Raw genomic sequence first — 23,404 nt, 5'->3', positions numbered from 1 at the left:
CCCTTGACCGGAATCAAACCTGGGACCTTTCAGTCTGCAGGCCAACGCTCTATCCACTGAGTCAAACAAACCAGTGAGGGCCAGATGGTAGATTTAAACACAACCACATCAACAATTACATTAAGTGTAAAAAGTCTAAGTACTCCAATTAAAGATTGATAAAAATATTTTTAAAAACGTAATTATGCTACCTATAAGAAATTTACTTTAAATGTAAAGACATAACTAAATTAAAAGTAAAAGAATGCTAAAAGATATACCATGCTAACAGTGATCAAAAGATAAGTTTTATAATGGATATATTATTATCCACATAAAGTAGATTTCAAATCAAAGAATATTACCAGGGATGAAGAGGGACATTTCATACTGATAAAAGAGCCAATTCATCAAGAGTATATAACCATCCTAAATGTTTATGTATCTAATAACAAGGTTTCAAAATACATAAAGCAAAAACTGCAAGAAGTATGTAAGTTGATAATTATATTTGGAGATTTCAACACCTTTCTGTCTATATTTGATAGAATAAGTACAGAAAATCAGTAAGGATGCTGAATAGAATGTCAACCAATTCGATTTAACTAACATTTATATAATGCTCTACCAACAACAGTAGAACATACAAGCTTTTCAGTGGTACAAGAAGCATTTATCAAGATAGTCTATAAAACTAGTACCAATAAATGTAAAAAATTCACATCATACAAGGTCTGTTCTCTCACCTCAAAGGAATTAAATTAAAAAACAATAACAGGAAGGTATCTGGGAATATCCCCAAATATTTTGAAATTAAATAACATACTTTTGAATAACCCATGTGTCAAAGAAGAAATCAAAGGGGAAATTAGAAATCATTTTGAACTGAATTAAAAATGAAAACACAACATCAAAATTTATGGGAGGCAACTAAATAAGCACTTACAGAGAAAAAAAAGTCAATCATCTATGGTTCCATCTTAAGAAACTAGTAAAAGAAAAGAAAATTAAACCCAAAGTAAGCAGAAGAAAGTAAATAGTAAAAATAAAAGCAAAAATGAAATAGAAAAACAATAAGAAAGCCATTGAAATCAAAAGCTGTTTTTTTGTGTGTGTTTTTTTTTTGTGTGTGTGTGTTGTTTTTTGTTTTTTTTGAGAACATGAAGATATCTAGGATTTCAAAAACCACTAAAGAACAATTGCACTTATGAACCTGAAGCTTCCATTTTTGGTATATTAAAAAAACTAGACCAGAAACCATAGAAAAGATCTAATATTTATAAGTGTTTGGGTGCTTGCTCTTCCCTGCCTGACCTGTTTTCTTAAGAATATGAAAAATCTTGTGTGCTACTGAAGAAAAAGAATCCATAAAGCCATTTGAAATTATATACTTTACAAAGGTATTTATACATATGTGTATGTGTTCACATGCTTCTCATCAAGAGTATGGTAAAACATCTTGCTCTCTTTATTTTTCTAAACCCTATTCCATATTTGGCTTCTCCTTTTTTAAAATGCTATTTAGAGAGATAGTTCATTCATTTATTCATTCAACGTAATTATGCAATGCTACAATATGCCACAAATTATGGGACATGCTGGGGGACACAGCTGTTAACCAGACAAACAAGATCCCTGCCTACTGAACAGAGTCTAATGTGAGTAGAACATAGGCCATAACAACGTGCTCTTGTAAAAGTACCATCATGGAAAGAACAGGTGCCATGGGAGTCCACAGGATGGATAATCAACTTGGACCTGAAATAGTCCTCAAGTTAGCATTTAAAGAGACGTTTCTAAAAATGTGATAAGTTTTTTGAATTATTATGATTCAACATAGGCAATAAAATTTCAGGTCTGGAATAATATGTAAGGTATGAGTTTGATACTAAACGAATTCCTTGACTATTATGTAGCTAATATTTCCTCTACTTAAATCTGTTCACACTATTAATACTCTGTTGAAATTTTCATCTCATAGTATAAACAAGACATATAGAATGCTGTTTTTACTAATTTTCAGTATTATTGAGAGTTTTTGTAGGTGTACTAGAAAAGACCCATTAACATACAAGTGATTCCAATCTGCTCAGAACTTTTTAAGGATCTCTTTGTTATACTAGGGCAGTGGTTGGCAAACCGCGGCTCGCGAGCCACATGCGGCTCTTTGGCCCCTTGAGTGTGGCTCTTCCACAAAATACCATGTGTGGGCGCGCACATACAGTGTGATTGAAGGAGTACCTTAATTAAGTTAATAACAATGTACCTACCTATATAGTTTAAGTTTAAAAAATTTGGCTCTCAAAAGAAATTTCAATCATTCTACTGTTGATATTTGGCTCTGTTGACTAATGAGTTTGCCGACCACTGTACTAGGGCATAAGAAATGGCAGATAAGCCAAGAATCTAAATCTTTAGGCAAAGTTTGAAGGAAGTCAAGGTTTAGAGAAGTGAGGCAAGTCCAGAGAAATGTGAAGATTCCAAAGGTTAGTTAGGAAAGGGCCCATGATTCCTTCAGAAGCTCAGATATGTTTTAAAATTACCCATTTCCTTTAACCATTGATTTCACGTTTGGAAATGTATCTTCAAGATAAAAGCTTCCACTTTTTAGCCCCAAGATTGTCATTGGTTATACTGAGAAGTTGGAAACAACCTAGATGCCTAACACAGCAGCCTGGCTAAATAAATTATGTCATAGCCACACAGTGGAATTCTAACCAGGTTTTTAAATAATGTAGCAGTGTTTCTCAAACTTTATTGGGCATCAGAATCACCAGGAAGGCTTGTGGAAAACACAGGTTGCTGGGCCCTACTTCCAGAGTCTCTGCTTCAGTCAGCTTGCTATAGGGCCCAAGAATTTGCATTTCTAACAAGTTGCCAGGTTGATACTGATGCCATTGGTGGGGATAGGGAGCTGGGGGTGAAGGGCTCACTTTGAGAACCACCAATATAGAGTTAGAGTTATTTTTATTGACTAGGATTGTTAAGTTGAAAGAAAGCTGTTTCTTTTTACTTTTTTTTTAATCCTCACCCGAGGATATATTTTCCATTGGTTTTTAGAGAGAGTGGAAGGAGAGGGAGAGACAGAAAAAGAGAAACATTGATGTGAGAGAGACATTGATTGGTTGCCTTCTGCAAGCACCCCAAATGGAGCTTGGGATTGAGTCTGCAACCCAGGTATATGCCCTTGACCAAAAACAAACCCAGGATACTTCAGTCTGAGGACTGACACTCCATCCATTGAGCCAAACTGGCTAGAACCAAAGCTGTTTATATTATACTAGAGGCCCGGTGCACAAAATTCGTGCACGGTGTTGTGTGTCCCTCAGCACAGCCTGCACCCTCTCCAATCCAGTAGGATCGGGCCTAAATGGGCAGTCGGACATCCCTCTCACAAACCAGGACTGCTGGCTCCCAACTGCTCACCTGCCTGCCTACCTGATTGCCCCTAACTGCTTCTGCCTACCAGCCTGATCACCCCCTAACTACTCCCCTGCCAGCCTGATTGACAGCTAACTGCTCCCCTGCCAGCCTGTTTGCCCCTAACTGCCCTCCCCTGCTGGCCTGGTCACCCCCAACTGCCCTCCCCTGCAGGTCTTGTCCCCCCCAACTGCCCTCCCCTGCTGACCCAGTCACCCCTAACTGCCCTCCCCTGCCAGTCTCATTTCCCCTAACTGCTCTCCCTTGCTGTTTTGGTCCCCCCCCCCCCACTGCTCTCCCCTGCAGGTCTGGGTCCCCCCTAACTGCCCTGTCCTGCAGGCCTGGTCACCCACAACTGTCCTCCCTTGCAGGCCTGGCCCCTCCCAACTGCCCTCCCCTGCTGGCCATCTTGTGGTGGCCATCTTGTGTCCACATGGGGGCAGCCATCTTGTGTGTTGGAGTGACAGTCAATTTGCATATTACTCTTTTATTAGATAGGATAGAGGCCTGGTGCATGGGTGGGGGCTGGCTGGTTTGCCCTGAAGGGTGTCCCAGATCAGGGTGGGGCTTCCCTTGGGGCATGGGGTGGCCTGGGCGAGGGACCTGTAGTGGTTTGCAGGCTGGCCATGCCCCCTGGTGACCCAAGCATAAGCTGGAAGCAGGTATCTGGGATTTATTTATCTTCTATAATTGAAACTTTGTAGCCTTGAGCAGAGGCCAGGGCAGGCCAGGGCGGGCGGGAAGCTTGGCTTCCTCCATCACCGGGGGCAACCCAAGCCTCTGGCTGGCTCCAGCTCCATGGCTGCGGCCATCTTTGTTGGGATTTATTTATCTTCTATAATTGAAACTTTGTAGCCCTGAGCGGAGGCCAGGGCAGGCCCGGGCGGGAGGGAAGTTGGCTTCCTCCATTGCCGGGGGCAACCCAAGCCTCCTGCTTGCTCCAGCTCGTGGCCACCGCCATCTTGGTTGGGTTAATTTGTATACTCGCTCCTGATTGGCTGGTGGGCGTGGCTTGTGGGCGTAGGAGAGGTATGGTCAATTTGCATGTTTCTCTTTTATTAGATAGGACTAGTGGCCTGGTGCACGAAATTTGTGCACGGGGGGGGGGGGGGGCGGAGCGGCGGTTTGTTCCTCAGCTCAGCCTGCACCCTCTCCAATCTGGGACCCCTCGAAGGATGTCCTACTGCCCGTTTACAGGGATCGGGCCTAAACCGGCAGTCGGACATCCCTCTTACAATCCGGGATTGCTGGCTCCAGCCGCTCACTTGCCTGCCTGCCTGCCTGATTGCCCCTAACCACTCTGGCTGCCGGCCTGCTTGCCCCCAACTTGCCCCCTGCTGCCCGCCTACTTGCCCCCAAATGCCCCCCCACCATCCTGATCACTCCCAACTGCCCCCCCTGCTGGCCTGCTCGCCCCACCTTTCCTCCCCACTGGCCTGCTCACCCCCAACTGCCCCCCTGCTGGCCTGTTCACTCCAAGCTGCCCCCCCCCGCTGTCCTGATCACCTCCAACTGACCCCCACTGACGGCCTGCTCACCCCCAACTGGCCCCCCTGCTGGTCTGCTTACCCCAATGGCCCCTGCCGTCCCATCCTGGCCTGATCTCCCCCTGGCGACCCAAGATCCCAGCCCCTCCTTTTTTCTTTTTTTTTTTTTTTTTCCTTTAGTGCCTCCTTGAGCAGAGGCCAGGGCCAGCTGGAAGCAAGTATCTAGGATTTATTTATCTTCTATAATTGAAACTTTGCAGCCTTGAGCAGAGGCCAGGGCCGGCCAGGGTGGGCAGGAAGTTTGGCTTCCTCCATCGCCAGGGGCAACCTAAGCCTCCTGCTTGCTCCAGCTCTGTGGTCGGCCGCCATCTTGGTTGAGTTAATTTGCATAATCACTCCTGATTGGCTGGTGGGCGTGGCTTGGTATAGTGGAGTGATGGTTAATTTGCATGTTTCTCTTTTATTAGTGTAGACTAGTGGCCCAGTGCACAAAATTTGTGCATTGGGGGGGTGTCCCTCAGCCCGGCCTGCACCCTCTCCAATCAGGGACCCCTTGGGAGATGTCCAACTGCTGGTTTAGGCCCGATCCGGGTGGGATCGCGCCTAAACCGGCAGTCGGACATTTCTCTCATAATCTGGGACTGCTGGCTCCTAACCGCTCACCTGCCTGCCTGCCTGATCACCCCTAACCACTCTGCTTGCCGACCTGATCACCCCCAACTGCCCCCCCTTCCGGCCTAATCATCCCTAACTGCCACCACCCCCCGCTGGCCTGATCACCCCCAACTGCCCCTCCCTGCCGGCCTGCTCACCTCCAACTGCCCCCTCCTGCTGGCCTGCTCGCCCCCAACTGCCCCCCTGCCATCCTGATCGCCCCAAACTGCCCTCCCCTCCTGGCCTCATCGCCCCTAACCGCCTCTGCCTTGGCTCTGCCACCATGGCTTTGTCTGGAAGGACGTCCGGAAGTTCTCCTGGTCTAATTAGCATATTACCCTTTTATTAGTTTAGATTCTTTGTGTATACATACAGAAGTTTAGATGGAAAAATATAATTCAGTTGATATCCCAGGATGTCTTTGGGGTGGATCGCATTGTAGATTCCTATTGTCTTTTACATTTTTCAGTGACAGATTTTTCTGTATTGAGCATAGTATTATTCACTAAAACATAATCAAATTTCTTAAATAATAAGATCATGAAGTGCTGGCCAATAGCATTAGCACACTGGAAACATCAAAGTAGGCTTGATTCTACTCCCTCTCTGACTTTTTAACTATGTCTTGTTAGGAGTGTATCTTCAGAAGCAATCACAGACAGAGGAACAGTGGTGAGTCCATAAATACAGCCTGCTTCTGATGGGAACAAAAATAGAAGAGGCTGACATTATATGGAGTGTTTCTACATTTTTTCTTATTCCACTTTAGTTGTGCCATGCAGGCTTCTTTCGGGGATGTTTGAAGAAAAACTGGGTGGGACCCAAAGGGCGACCTGCCAGAAGTTTGAAGCATCTGGATTGGCGCACTCTTTGTTTCCTGATGCAGGATAGATCCATTTCCCAGGGTATCAGATTAAGGCGTCTCCTTTCTGGAAAAAAGATTTCATGGTTTAAATTCCCGTTCACTTTTGTGTCTGTGGCACTCTACTGTCTCCTTTCCAGCATGCAGCCTCAGGGGTCATGCTGTCCCTTCCCTGCTGATATCAGCGTGCCAACTGTGGTGTCATGCACACCAAGCACAGAGCTGCCATTCAGCTTCCAGTCTGGGTTCAGGAAGCAAAAGAGCTTCTAAGTTCCTACAAACCTTGACAGATCTTCCTCTAGCCTTGCATGTGAACAGTTTTCAAGGGGAGGCGGGGGAGGGGAAGGGAGCTGTGGGGAACAGGGTAAATGTCAAGGGTGAATATGTGACAGGAACAGAGAGAGCAAACAGTTGTCATCAATGTTCAGAAGAAAGAAGGGTGGGCAACAATATAGACTTTTCAATGGGATACTTATTTGGTTAGCACTGGTTACCCTCTTCCATGTCCTTGCATTACTGAGATTGATAAACTAGGAGGTAGTCACATCATTTATCTTATTTAAAACAAGCATTTTTCATGAATGTTTAACAGAATGCCAGTAATTGGGATGTCGTAGTGAAAACAAATTCCATATAAAACTCATGATGGAGTCCATGTTTTTTATTTTTTTTAATGATTCAAAATATAAAATCATGTTCTGATTTAGGCTATTGTTAAAAGATAGAGATGTTACTTCTATATTGATTTTCAAATAAGTGACATATTGTTGGAAAATTTTATTCCATAATATGTTGCTTTCTACCACTTTACATGTGAATAAATGGGGCAGAATATTGTTTGAGTTGAAAGTATACTTACTAAGTGTAAGTTCAAAAATAGCTAGAAATGTAGGTACTGGTTAATTATGTAGTTATTTATAACTGTTTATAATACAACTTCCTGCCTCTCGCCTTCAGGTGCTATAACATTAATTTAGTATGCCAATCTGTTTGAGACCCTATAAAAGGAAGTTAAGTTATTTGGACTCTCACCTATACTTGAATGCCAAGTACAGTGCTATAATTATGTTATAATTAATCAATTAATTTACCAAAAATGTACTGAGTACCTATTCTGTGCCAGACATTGTTCTGGGGTACATCAATGACTCCTCTCTAGCAGTTTTTATCCAAGACTGGGAAGACAGTAAATCATTAAACAACTACAAAGCTAATGTGTCAGGCAGTAATAAGCACCAAAAACAAAAATAAGGCAGGGCCATTATAAGGACTTTACATTTTATTGAGAAATCTTTGGGTGCAAATGGACTTAAGCAAGGGAATATTGTGATCCAACTTCTGTTTATAGACAATTGCTCTGGCGGCTGGATGGAGAATTGGCTGTAGAAGGCCAAGTGTCCATTGAATTATCATACCCCTCTCCCCCAAGTTTATTTCACTGAGGATGACTCTGTATCAATAGATCTGGAGATGTGATCCTACACAGTTGGTTCTTACCTTTTCATACTTAGTCTAAAACTAGTTTCTATTTTTGTTGTTGTTAATCCTCACCTGAGGATATTTTTCCACTGATTTTTAGAGGGAGTGGAAGGAAGGGAGACACAGAGAAACGTCGATGTGAGAGAAGCACATCGATTGGTGGCCTCTGGCATACATAAGGGATCGAGCCTGCAACTAAGGTATATGCCCTTAATCAGAATCAAACCCGGGACCCTTCAGTCTGTGAGGGGACACTCTATCCAGTGAGCCAAACCAGCTAGGGCTAAAACTGGTTTCTAAAATAAAATTTTTATGTCCAAATTATTCCTAAGTTTTTTTCTGGAAAGTTACTTTTAGATACTTTCTTTCAAAATGGGAGTTTATCTAAACCCTACTTTTTAATAATAGTGGCATGCCTTCCTCCCTCTGGTTTTCTCCTCAGAACTAAAGTTTTAAATTGCCTTTAGATTCCATCTATAACCTACACAATAAAAATAGTCTCATTACTTAATTAGACTTTGCATTTAATCAAAAGTGCCATTAAATAATTTGATCAGTCGTGTTATTCACCACATCTGGGTTTATGTGACTTTTGATTAATCTCAGAAATCAAAACTACCCTGTATGTTTACTCAGGTAAGGATATTTCAAAAATTTGCCACAAGCTTGGAAGGCAGATACAGTAAAAGAGAACAAAGAATACTGGTAGTGACAGGGACCCCAATTAATAACCGACTAGTCTTTGAAAGGGTTATACCTCATTTAGAAATGTGATTTTGGATTGTGATTTTGCAGTTGCTTCCTAACTAGTCTTCCTGCTTCTGTTCTTCAATCTTTATAATACACTAGAGGCCCAGTGCACAAAAATTCATGAACTTGGGGAGGGGGAGGTATTCCTCAGCCCGGCCTGCGTCCTCTCACAGTCCAGGAGCCCTCAGGGGATGTCTGACTGATGGCTTTGGCTCGCTCCCCCTAAGCTGCAGTCTGGCCTCCCTCTGCAAGAGGTGACCAGGCAGGCCAATCAGGGGACGGTGCCAGCCAGTGAGTGAGCGGCCGGCCCCCCCCCCCCCCCATCACCCCTCTGCAGCCGCTGCTGGTTGCCACTGCCCTCTGACTGCCGTCCCCTCCCTCTGCCTGCTGGCATGTGCCTTGGCTGGCCTGGCACCACCTGCTCGCCGGCCCTGGCCCCTGCTGACTGGTCGTTCCACCATTCGGTCAATTTGCATATTTTGCTTTTATTATATAGGATTCTCCTCACAAAAGCAAGAGTTATCTTTTTTTAAAGATGTAAATCAAATCATAATCACTTCTCTGCCTATAGGTTTGTAGTGGCTTCCACTAGAATAACTCTGCCTTGGCCTTCAAAGGGCTGCATTCAGGGTCTGCCATGCACCACCCCATCCTCCTCTCCAAACACCATCCCCTTGTCCCCTGGGCTCCAGTCACACTGGCCTTGTTGTTCCTCCTTGAATAAGCCACGTCTGATTCCACGTCAAGGCCTTTAAACATGCTGTTCCTTCTGCCTGGAATGCTCTTCCCCTGAGATCTTTGCATGGGTGCCTTCACCTCAAGACTCAGTTCTCTGCTGGCTACTCAGTTTATACTTCTGCATCCAAACAGGCAGCACAGCTCTTCCTTGGAATAACAGGGAGCTCTTCCCCAGGTGTGATCAAAAACCTCTTGTGATTGTATCACTTACAGATAACACAAGGTATAAATCAAATGAGAACGCTATGGAGCAAACAACCCGGGGTTTGCACACAGTCTTATATACTCATGGTATTTTCTTTTTCTTTACAGGTTATTTTCAGAGCTTTGTCACCACCATATGATATGGAGAACCCTTACAGTGCCAAAGCGCAGGAGCAGCTGAAGATCACCAACCTGCGTGTGCAGCTGCTAAAACAACAGTTTTGTCCCTGTCAGAGAAATGACCTGAATGCAAAGCCTCAACATTTTACACACTACGCGATCTATGATTTCATCGTCAAGGGCAGCTGCTTCTGTAATGGCCATGCTGATCAATGTGTACCTGTTGATGGCTTCAGACCTGTCAAGGCCCCAGGAGTATTCCACGTGGTATGTAATACAAGTTCTCACCAGTGAAAAACAAATCATAAGTTACCTTCAGCTTTGGGCACGGGTAGTCTAAGTTCCCTGAGAGCTGGTGTGTGTTTGCATAGTGCTTCTTGTTTCTTCCTCTGCTGATTCACTTCTCCGACTCCATATCCGTCCTGTAAAGTGCCTATTAACTTGTTTTTTAATCTTCAATTTTAGAATTATAAATAGTCAAGCTTGATAACAAGATTCCTTGGAAAGCATCCATGCCAGTTTTTAGTACCATGACCTTCAGATATAAAGTGTAAGGTGAGCAGTAGGAGAGGTTGGCATAATCATATTGGTGGCATTATCACACAGAAGCCAGCTTTGACAATAAATGGGGACCATTGTTGAATAGATTTTTATAGTGGAAAAAATAAGAACCTCCGTTTAATGCCTGGTATCTTTTGCTGTTCAGCCAATAAAATGAATAATAGTTCTCCTCTGTGAAGAGTGGCCTGACCCCCTCTCTCCCTAGGCAGAGTTAAACTCTCTTTCCTCTAGGTTCACACATCTCCTGTGCTTTCTTCTGAACTTTTACCTCTCTTCATCTCCTAGGACAGTGGTTGGCAAACTCATTAGTCAACAGAGCCGCAGTTTGCCGACCACTGTCCTAGGAGATCTTGAACTCCCTGAGGACAGAGACTGTGATCTTTGTGTCCTCAGGACCGAGTGCATTACTTGAGCCAGAAGTAGGCCTTCGGTAGGTGTTTGTATGATAGCAACATAGGAATAGAGAGATGATGAAAAATTATGGTCATTGTTTGTTCTCACCTCACTTTCTCCAACCTACTAGTTTCTAGACACTAATAGATCTTTGAACTAATATAGCTTCAAATACAGGATTAGGTAATTCGTTATATCTAAGTTAATTGAGTTGTGTATGATTCAAATAGAAAATAACCCAGATATTCTAGAGACATGTAAACCTACTCTCCGTAGTTTGTATGAGATAGAGTGCTAGAAATTTCTGCCATTATATTTAAGTGAATTAGTGAAAGGAGAGGCTATAGGCTACAGTGAGTGAATATTTGTATCCTTCCAAAATTCATATGTTGAAACCCTAATCCAATGGGATGGTATGTGGAGCTGAGACCTTTGGGAGGTAATTAGGTCATGAGAGTGGAGTCCTCATAAATGGGGTAGGTGTCCTTTAAGAAGAGGCCAAATGGCTAGCTAGCTCTGCTTTTGCCATGTGAGGACACAGTGAGAAGTTGGCAGTCTGCTACCTGGAAGAGATCCTCACCAGAACCTGACCATGCCGGCACCCTGACCTTAGGCATTCAGCCTCCAGGACTGTAAGAAATAAATTTCTGTTGTATATACGCTACCCAGTTTATGGTATAGCAGCCTGAATTGACTAAGATGCTGGCCTTTGTTTCCTCAGCTGTCTCCTATAATCCAAGCCTTAAATGATCACTTCAGGGTAGAGTCCTGAGCAAAAGGATAGATACAAGCAGCTCCCATGATATGGTCCAGAGTAGGACATATCTCTGGAGAGAATGACCCATGAGACAACTTGAATGGCTCTGATCAACCAAACTAAATTACCAGAGTTTTCAAGAGCCTTACAAAACTTCCATGCATATGCATTTAAAAGCAATAGTTTCTTTTTGTTTTTTTTTTTAGTAAGTCCTCTGAATGCAAACTTTCAAAGAGATAACATTTTCCAAGGCTAAAGAAAAAATTCTAGATGTTTCTATTATATTCTGTGGGCCTGTGCAAATACACTGTCCAGGATGAGAACCACTTGCAGTGGGTATCTTGTGTCTGCTTCTCATCCAAGAAAAGCAATCCCATTATTGCCTCCTGTGGCTGGGATAAGCTGGGCAAGGTTATGGAACCTGCCAAAACTGCAAGCTGAAGACAAACCACATCAGCCACCCGGGCTCGCTAAACACTGTGACTGTCTCTCCAGATGGATCCCTCTATGCTTCAAGAAGCAGGATGGCCAGGCCATGCTTGTGGGATCTCAACAAAGGCAAGCATCTCTATAAGCTAGACATTGGGGACATCATCATCACCCTGTGCTTCAGCCCCAACCACTATTGGCTCTGTGCTGTCATGGACCCCAGCATTAAGATCTGGGACTTGAAGGGCAAGATCACTGTAGATGAACTGAAGCAAGAACATATCAGTCCCAGCAGAGCCACCCCAGTGCACCTCTTTGGCCTGGTCTGCTAATGGCCAGATTCTGTTTTCTTTATGAACAAACTCATAGAGGTGTGGCAGGTGACCACCAGCAAACAATATATTCCAGAACTTTAGAAATAAAAAACTGACTTTCTGACTTAAAAAGAAAATAAATTCTATTAATTCTGCTAAATTTAACAGGGGATCATTATGCAGAGTTATCAGAGATTTTTGCAAAAGTCTTAAAATACAACTATTATATACAATCTTCTGCCAGAAAGAAAACTGTCAGCATGAGCCCACACCCCTGTGTCTGTGCCTGCTGGCTCTCTGCTGCATCCTGTCACTTACTGCCCTGCTCTCTTACTGCCCACCATAGCTCTGATACATTCCAGCTGCATCCTGTCTCCGGTCACTGCCACCTCCCACCCAGGCCTGTTGTCTTCCCTCTGCCACAGCCAATTCCTGGTGGGCTCATGTGGAGATGGAGGCCACAGGTCCCATTCTAGGGGTCACAGAAGCCTATAAGAGAGACACCAACATCAAGAAGATGAGTCTGGAAGGTGGTGCCTACCAGGATGATAATGGAAAGCTGTATATCCACCCTAGTGTCCAGATTGCTGCAAAAAACCTGAACAAAGAATACCTGCATGTTGCTGAAATGGTTGGATTTTGCAAGGCATCTGCAGAACTAGCCTTGGATAAGAATAGCAAAATCTTGAAAAGTGGCCAATATGTCACTATGCAGATCGTTTCTGGAACTGGGTCTTAAGAATTGGAGCCAGATATCTGCAAAGGGTTTTTAAGTTCAGCTGAGACATATTTCTGCCCAAACCATCCTGGGGGAAATTACACATGCATCTTCAGGGACACTGCATGCAGCTACATGGCTATCTATACTATGACCCCAAGACTTGTGGCTTTGATTTCACAGGCGCTAAGAAGGGCATTTCAAAAATGCCAGAGCAAAACATTCTCCTGCATACCTGTGCCTACAATCTCATGAGAGTGGGCACCTCATCTTGAGCAATGGAAGGAAAAGCAACAGTAGTGAGGAAAAAGAGTCTCTCTGTGTTCTTTGACATGACCTACCAAGGATTTGCCATGTGTGATGGTAAGAAGGATGTCATCAAAGAGAACATGAATGTTTCTCTCTGCCAATCCTATGTCAAGAACATGGGCTTATACTGAGTATATGGCAGCCTTCGTTGCAGTCTGCAACGATGCTGATGAAGCCCGAAGAGTTAAATTACAGTTGAAGATACTGATCCATCCAATGTGTTCCAAACCTCCTCTCAGTAGGACCCAGATTGCCTCAACCATTCTGACTACCCTGGATTTTCAAAAACAGTGGTTGCAAGAAGTTTAAGTCATGGCCAACCTTATCATTGGCCTGTGAGCTCAGCTTGTCTCCAACCTCAAGAAGGAGGACTTCTCCCACCATTGGCAGCACATTCTTGACCAGACTGGCATGTTTTGTTTCACGGAGCTAAAGGCTGAACAGATGGAGTGGCTGACCAAAGCGTTCTCCATGTACATGACAAAGGTCAGCCACATCTCTGTGTCAGGGGTCACCTCAGACAAATGGGCTACCTAGCTCATTTACAAGGATACCAAGTGATTTCCCTAGTGAGAGGGAACAGAGACAACCTTCTTGTCTTCAGCTTCTACTACTATGAGAGTCACATGGAGGTTGAGGGAGAGTGGATGGTGGTGAACAGATCATTTCTTTTAACCACAGTGCTTAACACTCAGCGATTAAATGTGTTTCTCAGAGAAGAACATGTAGTGAAATGGGGCAGAGGCATCCATCCGTGGCTGATGTCTGAAACTTTTTGCCTCTAAACAGAACTTCTTCCCATCCTTTTATCTCCACCTTTTCCAAAAGAGTTTACACGTGCGAGAAAATCACAGCCCCCCGTGAACCTGTCAATCACACCATTGCACTATTGCAGGAGCATTAACTGAGGCACCTTATGGTGTTTGGGGTTTCCTCTGTGGATCCAGCATGAGAAATAGCCCATATTCGAGGCTTTGTGAGAAGACCTAGTTCTAACAATAACAGTTCACCTGTTACTATCTTCTCATGATTGAGCAATTTTATCAATGGACAATAATATAGAAATCATATTTTATGAAAACCGGAAAATCTGCGGCCATTGCAGCAAGGAAAACACAAGATGCTGTTTCCTGTCTTATTTGAGAAAAAAAGAAAGAAGGCTCTCCTTTTTAATAATTGCCGGCATTTTAATGTTCCTCTCTGCTTCCTAGCACTGCCGTTCTTTTCTTTAGGCACTAAGGTTTATAACTAGCCTAGATTTTCATCCTCTTCTACTATTTCACTGACCATCAACCCCATTCTCTTATTTGAAGAATGAAGAAACATAACTTACTGCTCATCCCATACCCTCACCTTTCTTGGCAAAGAATAGCAGAGAGAAGGCAACTGCATTTTATTTTAGCACCCTCTCCTGTGATTGGTTGTTTCCTGTTGGGTTTTTGCCTCTGCCCAGTTGGACCTTGTACTTCGATTCAGTGTGGTTGTGCTGTCACTCATGAGTCGAGCAATGCAGGATAGTGTCAGGAAAGAGGTTATTCTGGGCTTTGGTTTTAACTGTGTGTGCTGCCAGCTGGGCTCAGGCCTCACCCTTTGGAAAGATGGCCATCTGCTCTAATCATGTAGCCTGCCTGCAGCCAGGTTTCTCAGTTACAATAAAGTTACTGTAGGAGCCCCCTCCCTTGGAAAAAATAAAAAGAAAGAAAGAAAGAAAGAGAGAAAACTATCAATCTATAAAGAAGATCTGGATAACCAAGGAAAGGGGATTACATAGTAAATGTGTTTTGTTTTGTTTTTCATTTCAAAGGGAGGTTAGAATAATAAGTCTCTATTCTAGAAGACTCTATGGGACAGGAGCTGCATTTCCTTAATAATCTTAGACTGCTTTGAAATCAAAAGCAATTTCCCTTTAAAATAATACTAGTTCTGTGGCTTCCTGCTCCCCAGCTTTCATATTTATTTCAACTTGTGCAGCGGTGGTGGTAGCCCCTACTGCTGTAACTATAGCATGCGCTAAAACCAGGCAAGACATAGTCCAACCTGGAGGTAGAGCCAGGTAGAGGTAAGAAACAGACTATGGGGTCAAGGGTATGTTGGCTTCCAGGGATTCAGTTCCATGAGAATCCCTGCTGCCTCTATTCTAGGAAGGGAGGATAGAAGGAAGAAAGGGAGAAAGAGAGAGAGGGAAGGAGGGAGGGAGGGAGAGCAATTGGACCAGCAAAGGCTTATGGTTAGTTGGAAATGTGAATCGTTCTGATTTCAGATCTTTCCCATCCCTGAGCTTAGGTGAATTTTATTTTATTTTATTTTATTTTATTTTATTTTATTTTATTTTATCTTATTTTATTTTTAAACCTCACCTGAGGATATTTTTCCATCAATTTTTAGAGAGAGTGGAAGAGAGAGGGAAAGACAGAGAGAAATATCGATGTGAGAGAAACACATCCATCGGTTGCCTCCTGCATGAGCCCTGATCAGGGCCCGGGCCAGGTAGGAGCCTATAACCAAGGTACATACCCTTGACCAGACTCGAACCTGGGACCCTTCGGTCTGCAGGCCAATAGTCTATCCACTGAGCCAAACCGGTTAGGGCTGAATTTTATTTTTATGTATTTTTTCTGGATTATTAAGAGCTGGATTAAATTTGGGTATAGGTGCCTCTTTTGAATGTGATGTTTTTATTCCTATGGTTGCTTAGCTAAACAAATTGCACATTGAAAGCACAGTCTTTTGCCTCAGGAAGAACATGGTCATAAGGTCAATTGTCCTCCCACATTTGTGTATCTGTGAACACCATTCATTATAGGTATGTGGAAATAAATAACTGTATTTGTAAATTGTGCATGAAGAATGGAAGGTAGCCTCATAAGAAATGCTCTCTTTTACTCGCCAGCTTGCCCTCGCTAGTGTGTATAAATCTAACTTTCTTTAGTTTTTCTTTATAGTAGTCATTTTCAAAGAGTTGGTCCCTGAACCAGCAGCAGCAGCATTACCTGGGAACTTGTTAGAATTATGAATTCTCGGGCCTTAGCCCAGACCAACTGAATCAGAAACTCTAGTGATGGGGCCTAGAAATCCGTGTTTAACAGACCCTCTGGGTGATTACAATGCTTGCTAAAGTTTGAAAGCTGCTGCTCCAAAGACAGCTACAACTAATATTGTTGTGAGGACAACTAAGTAAGATCTGATTTTATGTGCCGTAATTTTTTATGGCTGATGATAGAGAATTAAGGAAGTTAATGGAAATGATTCTTTGTTTCTTAAGCTATATAAGATTTTAGGGTCATTTTCTTTCTTTGGGAGTAAGAAGTAGGAAAAGATATGAAGTAGAATACAAGTTGGCAGGTTCATTTATCTTAAATTACTCCTGTGTCTTTTATTGATTGGTTGATTATTTTGAGAGAGAGAGAGAGAGAGAGAGAGAGAGAGAGAGAGAGAGAGAGAGAGGTGAATCAGTTGCCTCCTACATGTCCCCCAACCAGGGATCGCACCCACAACCTGGGTATGTGCCCTGACTGGGAATCAAGCCCGCCACCTTCTGGTATAAGGGACAATGCTCCAACCAATTGTCCAGGGCACTCCTGTGTCTTTAAAAGTAGTACCAACTTTTCCGTGTTTGTCCTTCTATCTCTTTCCAGTTCAATTTGTTGCTCCTTTTACTAGAAGGCAGAATAATGATTGATATCCTAACACTGGAGTCAAATAGACCTGGATTTGACTCACCACATTTACTAAGCTGGTCTCACTGCATCTGTTTCCTAAGAAAATGAGGATAACATCTATCTTATATATTAGTGTAAGGATTAAAAAAATATGGTAGCCAATGCCTAGGACATGATAGACACTACCTACGGTTATTGCTATTATTATATTGTACTAGAGGCCCAATGCATGAAGATTCATGCAAGAATGGGCCTTCCTTCCCCTGGCTGCCGGCACCGCCTTCACTCTGGCCAGTGACACCTTTTCGCTCTGGCCCCGCCTTTCCACCTTCCCATGCTGCCCAGAGGCCCAGAATGGCTGGGGCAGCCACTCGGTGCCTGCATATGCAAATTAACCTTCCATCTTTGTTGGGTTAATTTGCATACTCACTCCTGATTGGCTGGTGGGTGTCGCGAAGGTACGGTCAATTTGCATCTTACTCTTTTATTAGTGTAGACTATTTTAACTACTTCCATATACTCTTCTACCCCAATAACAACAAAAATAAATTATAGCATATGTGCTGTTGGACATGTATACAGGGCTTGAGGTCTTGTGGCAAGGAACACTGTACTTTGACTCCAGCCTCCTGGGATCCTAGAAATTATGTGAAGAGGAGATCTCAAGATTTTTTTTCTTTGCAGCTGGAGAGGACTTATTTAGATCCTTTTTCCCTAGCAGCTGGTGATTTTACTATGGATGGATGATACTATGAAGGAACATGGAAAGCTTCATTGTTTTACTGAAGTATTATCCACTAGATAACACAGAAGTCTTAGAATACGAGGAACAATTGTTTAAACCTCTTAAGTTACACTTGTTATGGTGGTGGATTTTTTCTTTTTTACTGATGTGTTCAAACCTAAGAGTAGCATTGAAACTTATGGAACCATATAGTGTGTTTTGAGAAAAATGTTACTTAGCCACCTACCTTTGGGAGTAAGGATTTAGAATCATTCATACAGTTTCATGGCAGAACCTGAATACAATTATTCATGTATTTATGTTTGCATATCTTACATGTCATGCTTTGTAAATTCAGAACAGGTTTAAGACCACTGTTCTTACCTTCTTTTTTTTTTTTTTAACATATTTTATTGATTTTTTACAGAGAGGAAGAGAGGAAGGGAGAGGGATAGAGAGTCAGAAACATCGATGAGAGAGAAACATCAATCAGCTGCCTCTTGCACGCCCCCCACTGGGGATGTGCCCGCAACCAAGGTACATGCCCTTGACCGGAATCGAACCTGGGACCCTTGAGTCCGCAGGCCGACGCTCTATCCACTGAGCCAAACCGGTTTTGGCTGTTCTTATCTTCTTTTAAAAAATTATTTACTGTGAATAAGCAAAGGTAATAATGAGAATGCTCTTGACTCTTCAAGGTATTAAGGGAAAGATCAGAAGGCTTAAAAACAATCAAAGTTATTAAATGAGAACATTATATCAGAATTTAAAAATATTTTATACAATAAAATATATATTCATGTTTGAAAATTAACACCTGTAAATTGGACATGTAAAACTTCCAATTAATCTAGCCTTAATTCTCTAGGTCTTCTCAGCAGAGAAAAAAATGATCATAGGCCGGTTTGGCTCAGTGGATAGAGCATCAGCCTGCGGAATGAAAGGCCCCATGTTTGATTTCGGTCAAGGGCATGTACCTTGGTTGTGACACATCCCCAGTAGGAGGTGTGCAGGAGGCAACTGATCAATGTTTCTAGCTCTCTATCTCTCTCCCTTCCTCTCTGTAAAAAATCAATAAAATATATATTTTTTAAAATGATCATAGATTATAAATACTATTAATAGTTATCACTTATCAAATGCGTGTTGTGTACCAAGTCTTATGCTTTCGTGCTATAAATGTTATTAAATCTAATATTCACAACAACTGGATGATGCAATATCATCATTTTCTTTCATAGATGAGGAAGTGAGGCTGGGAAATGTTATCTGGCTTCTCTAAAGTCGAGAAGGGGTGGAGCTACAGTTTAAATTCGCCTGTCAGACACTGAAGCCCATTCTCTTTTTGCTGTTGTTGTGCTGTTAAAGATTTGGATCTAACCAGGGTTGATATTATGCCAAGAACAGAGAAAAAAGAAGGGATAAAGTACAGGAGGGGCAAGGGAGATGGGGACGGGCTCAAGGGATTGATTATCATGATGGACTATAGAATCGAAACTGAGCAAGGAGGAAAGTTAGGACACAAGAGAGCAAAGACTATTCCCACCACCAAAGGCCTGCTGTTTCATATTTTATAAAGCCCTTTCTCATGTATTGTTTCACTAGATCCTTACTACAACATTGGAAGTATTTTTATTTCAATTCTGCAGATAATGGAAACTGAGATACAGAGAGATTAATGTACTTGCTTAAAGTCACAGTGATAGAGCAATTACTCAGAATCTTTATTATTGTACCTCACCTCTATACCCAATAGGCTACCAAGAAAAAAAAAACTATTATTAAAAAGACTCTTTTTATAGGGATAGGTCATCTACCCAAGTCATCTACATTTTAATATGGAACCAGAAATTATCATTGATTCTCTCTCTTCTCTTCCATTCAGTAACTAGTGAAATGGCTTAAAGGGAGGAAAGAAGAAAGAGTCAAAGCAATAAGTTTGGATAATCTACAAAGTAAAAAATTTAGGAGTGACTATTTTTGGGGGGGTATGCATCATCTTTGATGCTTATTTTTGGCTTTATTAAGAAGAGGGATTTCTGTACCTACAATCCTACTTTCATATCTAGCCCTAAATAATTTTCACTGTGAATGAAAAACAGCAGCAATCCCAGTTATTTCATTTTGTCACATCAAATCTGGAGGAATGGGTAATCCTATCATGAAAGGGGACACAATGTTGTATCCCTAAAGTAAACAAAATATAAAGCCTGCTAACTTGGTACTCTTAGTGTGAGGCTGTTCTCAATCCATTGCAAGGTCTTAACCTTCTCATTTCAATGTTCCTGTGTTAGCATGGTATAGTTTTGCCAGTAGTCCCTTGGCAATGAGTAACTACAGATACCATAGAAAGGTGAACAGAATGTTGTTATACTGCATTTACTACCTTGTGTTTCCTAGAAGGGCAAGCCAGTAAAATATGTTCATGGCTGGAAATTATTAGTGTTTTGTCTGTAAAACTTACAATTAATCTAGCCTTATTTTCTGTCTAGACAGTAAGACATGTTCTCTTTTAATGATAAGAATTGCCTGATATTACTCTTTTTATTGGATGATCAGGAAACCAGAAGACTTCAGAACTAAAGGCATTATAAAGCAATTTTGCACTCATGAAAGAATTCCCAATGGGTTTCCTTTTAAGAGTTCCCCTAGAACCGTGGTCGGCAAACTGCGGCTCGCGAGCCACCTGCTGCTCTTTGGCCCCTTGAGTGTGGCTTTTCCACAAAATACCACAGCCTGGGCGAGTCTATTTTGAAGAAGTGGCGTTAGAAGAAGTTTAAGTTTAAAAAATTTGGCTCTCAAAAGAAATTTCAATCGTTGTACTGTTGATATTTGGCTCTGTTGACTAATGAGTTTGCTGACCACTGCCCTAGAATATTTAAATATTTATTTATAGGCCTCTATTTCACAGAGAGGTAAAAGGACAAAAATACCTGAAAACAAAAATGTTGGTGTCAGAGCTGACATCTCTGAAAGTAAAATATACACCAATTAGAAAGTAAGGTCGATTATCCAAATATAATATTTGTACATTCAGCTTTTCATGAATTGCAGAATGTGGAACACATGTAGATTTAGGTCAAAACTGTGGCATCATTCAAGCTGCTAGTTTTATAAATCTGGGAAACAACAAGTTAAATTTGACATATTTTAACTATAAAGTGCTCCTTAGATATCTCACTCTGAAAGTTTTTATGAATATTTCCTTTTCAGTATAGCACTTTTGGGTCCATCCTATGGATATTTGGGAGCCTGGAGTTTGAGCTCTGGGTCAGGAAAGCCTAGTCTCTCTACCTAACTGCTAATATAATGGGGTGTAGCGGAAGCTTCATGGAAAGAGAAAAGCTTAGGTTGCAGATAGACACCTGACTTCTGGTTCACAGCCCCAGCTCTCACATCTCTAACGTGTTTCTTTTGTGTCTTGCCAATTTTGTAAGAACTGAAAATGTACTTCAGTTTTTCCTAAAACAATTGCATTCAGTAGAAGATAAGCTGTAATTTAAATCCTCAGTCCCTCTTACGAGGAAAAATTTTAGTGACCAGACACATAAGGTTAAAACACACACACACACACACACACACACACACACACACACACAAATAATTATTCTACTAGACAGAGAAATTCACAGCCATTTCAAACAGTGAGAAAACCCAGGTCTGCTTATCTTGGCACTCAAAGCCTTAATACAGTACTATAATTGGAACTACAGTTGTATTATATCTTAGCAATGTCAATATTTTAATGGAATAAAACAGTACATGTATGGTGATACAGAAGAACTACAGTACCTGTTAACTCATTATAAGATTTTTTTAGTTATATAGAATCTAATATCTTTTTAACTTTTCTCCCTAGCTCCTTAGATATAAAGAAAAAAGAAATATGGTTTCAAAAACTACAATATATTTAGCTTTAAGAGAGCTTACATATTAAAAATAGAAAAAAAGATTACATGTGTTCCACTATTAAATATTTCATATATAATATAAATAATTACGCAATTCGTAAGAGTAAACACTGATCAAGTGTCCTTTGCCTTTTATTTTTGCATCTCTAAAGGCACCACTAGCAGGCATGTAATTCAGCTGGCTAGGTCAGCTCTCAGAATTCTTGAAGGGCAGTGGTTTCATTGTTTCCCAGAGAAGGCGCTGGTAGGCATTAAAATTAAAGAGAATGTGGGATCCTAGTATTTCCATATGCTGAATAGAGGCTAAAGATCATAGTGGTAGTCTACTACTTTTCTAATTCTTATTTGTAAGTTAATTCAATTCTCAAATATAATAAAAAGGGAATTTAACACTGTTGGATTACACTTTGCCACCTCACTTCATTAACATTTTGCAAAGCAAAGAATTACAGCTTATTTCGTCAAACATTCAGGTTGTTAGTGGCCTTGACACAAAACCCCAATCATTTCTCTACCCTTTCAGAGTCCCCTCTACCTCTCTCAAGACATTTACCTCACTGTATTATAATTATTTGCTTACATATCAAACTTTCCCTATCTGCTAAACTGTCTGATTCTTTAATGGAAAATAGTGGACCATTCATAATGTCTAACATTAAATAGATTTTAAAAATCCTGGGTCAATATATAAATAAATTAACCAATGACATTTTTTAAAGAATATTTTTATTGATTTCAGACAGGAAGGGAGAGGGAGAGAGAGATAGAAACATCAATGATGAAAATCATTGACGGGCTGCCTCCTGCATTCCCCACACTGGGGATCGAGCCCCACAATCCGGGCATCTGCCCCGACAGGAAATCTAACTGTAACCTCCTGGTTCATAGGTCAACACTCAATCATTGAGCCACACTGGCCAGGCATCAATAACATTTTAAAAATAAGATATAATAATGTTATTCACTTGAGATAATGTTAGTAACATTAATAGTTATTGTTTTTTATATTCTCTTTCACACATCTACATACATCTTCTATTTTAATCCTCAAATAAACACAAGGGGCCAGTATCATTATCTTTATTTTATAGGGAGAAACATGTATCTTGCTATTAAGGAACATTTCCAAGATTATTGAGATCAGGGGTTAGATACCCTATGTATCTGTTTCCAAAATTTATTCTCTTTATGCCACATTTATCCACATAATGATAAAAGAAGAATGCAATTTAAAATGGACAAAGGTTTGAATGGACATTTCTCTAAAGAAACTATGCAAATAGCCAATAAGTGCATGAATAGATGCTTGCAGTCCCTAGTCATTAGGGAAATGCAAATCAAAACCACAATGCAATACCACTTCATATCCACTAGGATGACTAATAAAAAAGACATAACACCAGGTGTTGAGGAGCATGTGGAGAAATCGGAACCCTCATACATTGCTGGTGGGAAGGCAAAATGGTGCTGCTGCTATGGAAAACAGTCTGGCAGTTTCTTAAAAAATTTAATACAGTTACCATATGAGCCAGCAATTCTCCTCAGTTATATATCCAAGTGAACTGAAAATCTATGTCTACACAAAATCTTGTACATGAATGTTCATAGTAGCATTACTCATAGTAGCCCAAGTGGCAACAATCTGATGTCCAGCAACTGATGAATGAATGAACAAAATGTGGTATATCAATCCATAATATTTTTATGGAATAGTATCCTATATAACAAAAGCCTAATATGCAAATTATCCCCTCGGGCAGTTGTTCTACCGGCAGTTCGACCGCTCGTTATGACGTGCGCTGCCCACCAGGGGGTGGTGCAGAACATGGGGGTGTCAGCGATGCGCTGCAACCTCTCTGGGGGCAGGGGTGATGGGGACCGAGGTGCAGTGAGAATGCGAGGTGTCTACCAAGCTCGCTCTCACTCCCCCTGCTAC

General features: G+C 41.6%; 1 protein-coding gene and 1 pseudogene across 3 annotated transcripts in view; both read left to right on the top strand.

Moving 5' to 3' along the window:
- NTN4 (netrin 4) overlaps window positions 1–23,404 on the top strand; it is a 116,377-nt gene that overhangs the window by 33,802 nt on the left and 59,171 nt on the right. For both annotated transcript variants that reach the window (XM_080661192.1, XM_080661191.1), the window contains exon 3: window positions 9,682–9,960. In XM_080661192.1, the coding sequence (XP_080517318.1) occupies window positions 9,682–9,960 (279 nt within the window). The remainder of the gene's footprint in view (window positions 1–9,681; window positions 9,961–23,404) is intronic.
- Window positions 11,929–13,959, top strand: LOC308243343 (aspartate aminotransferase, mitochondrial-like; annotated as a pseudogene). The gene is made up of 2 exons: window positions 11,929–12,079; window positions 12,494–13,959. The product of its transcript is annotated as an aspartate aminotransferase, mitochondrial-like (transcript).

This window comes from Plecotus auritus, assembly GCF_963455305.1.
Source record: "Plecotus auritus genome assembly, chromosome: 3".
NCBI lineage: Eukaryota > Metazoa > Chordata > Mammalia > Chiroptera > Vespertilionidae > Plecotus > Plecotus auritus.
Note: the sequence above shows the minus strand (reverse complement) of the source record. Positions and strands in the feature narration are given on the sequence as shown.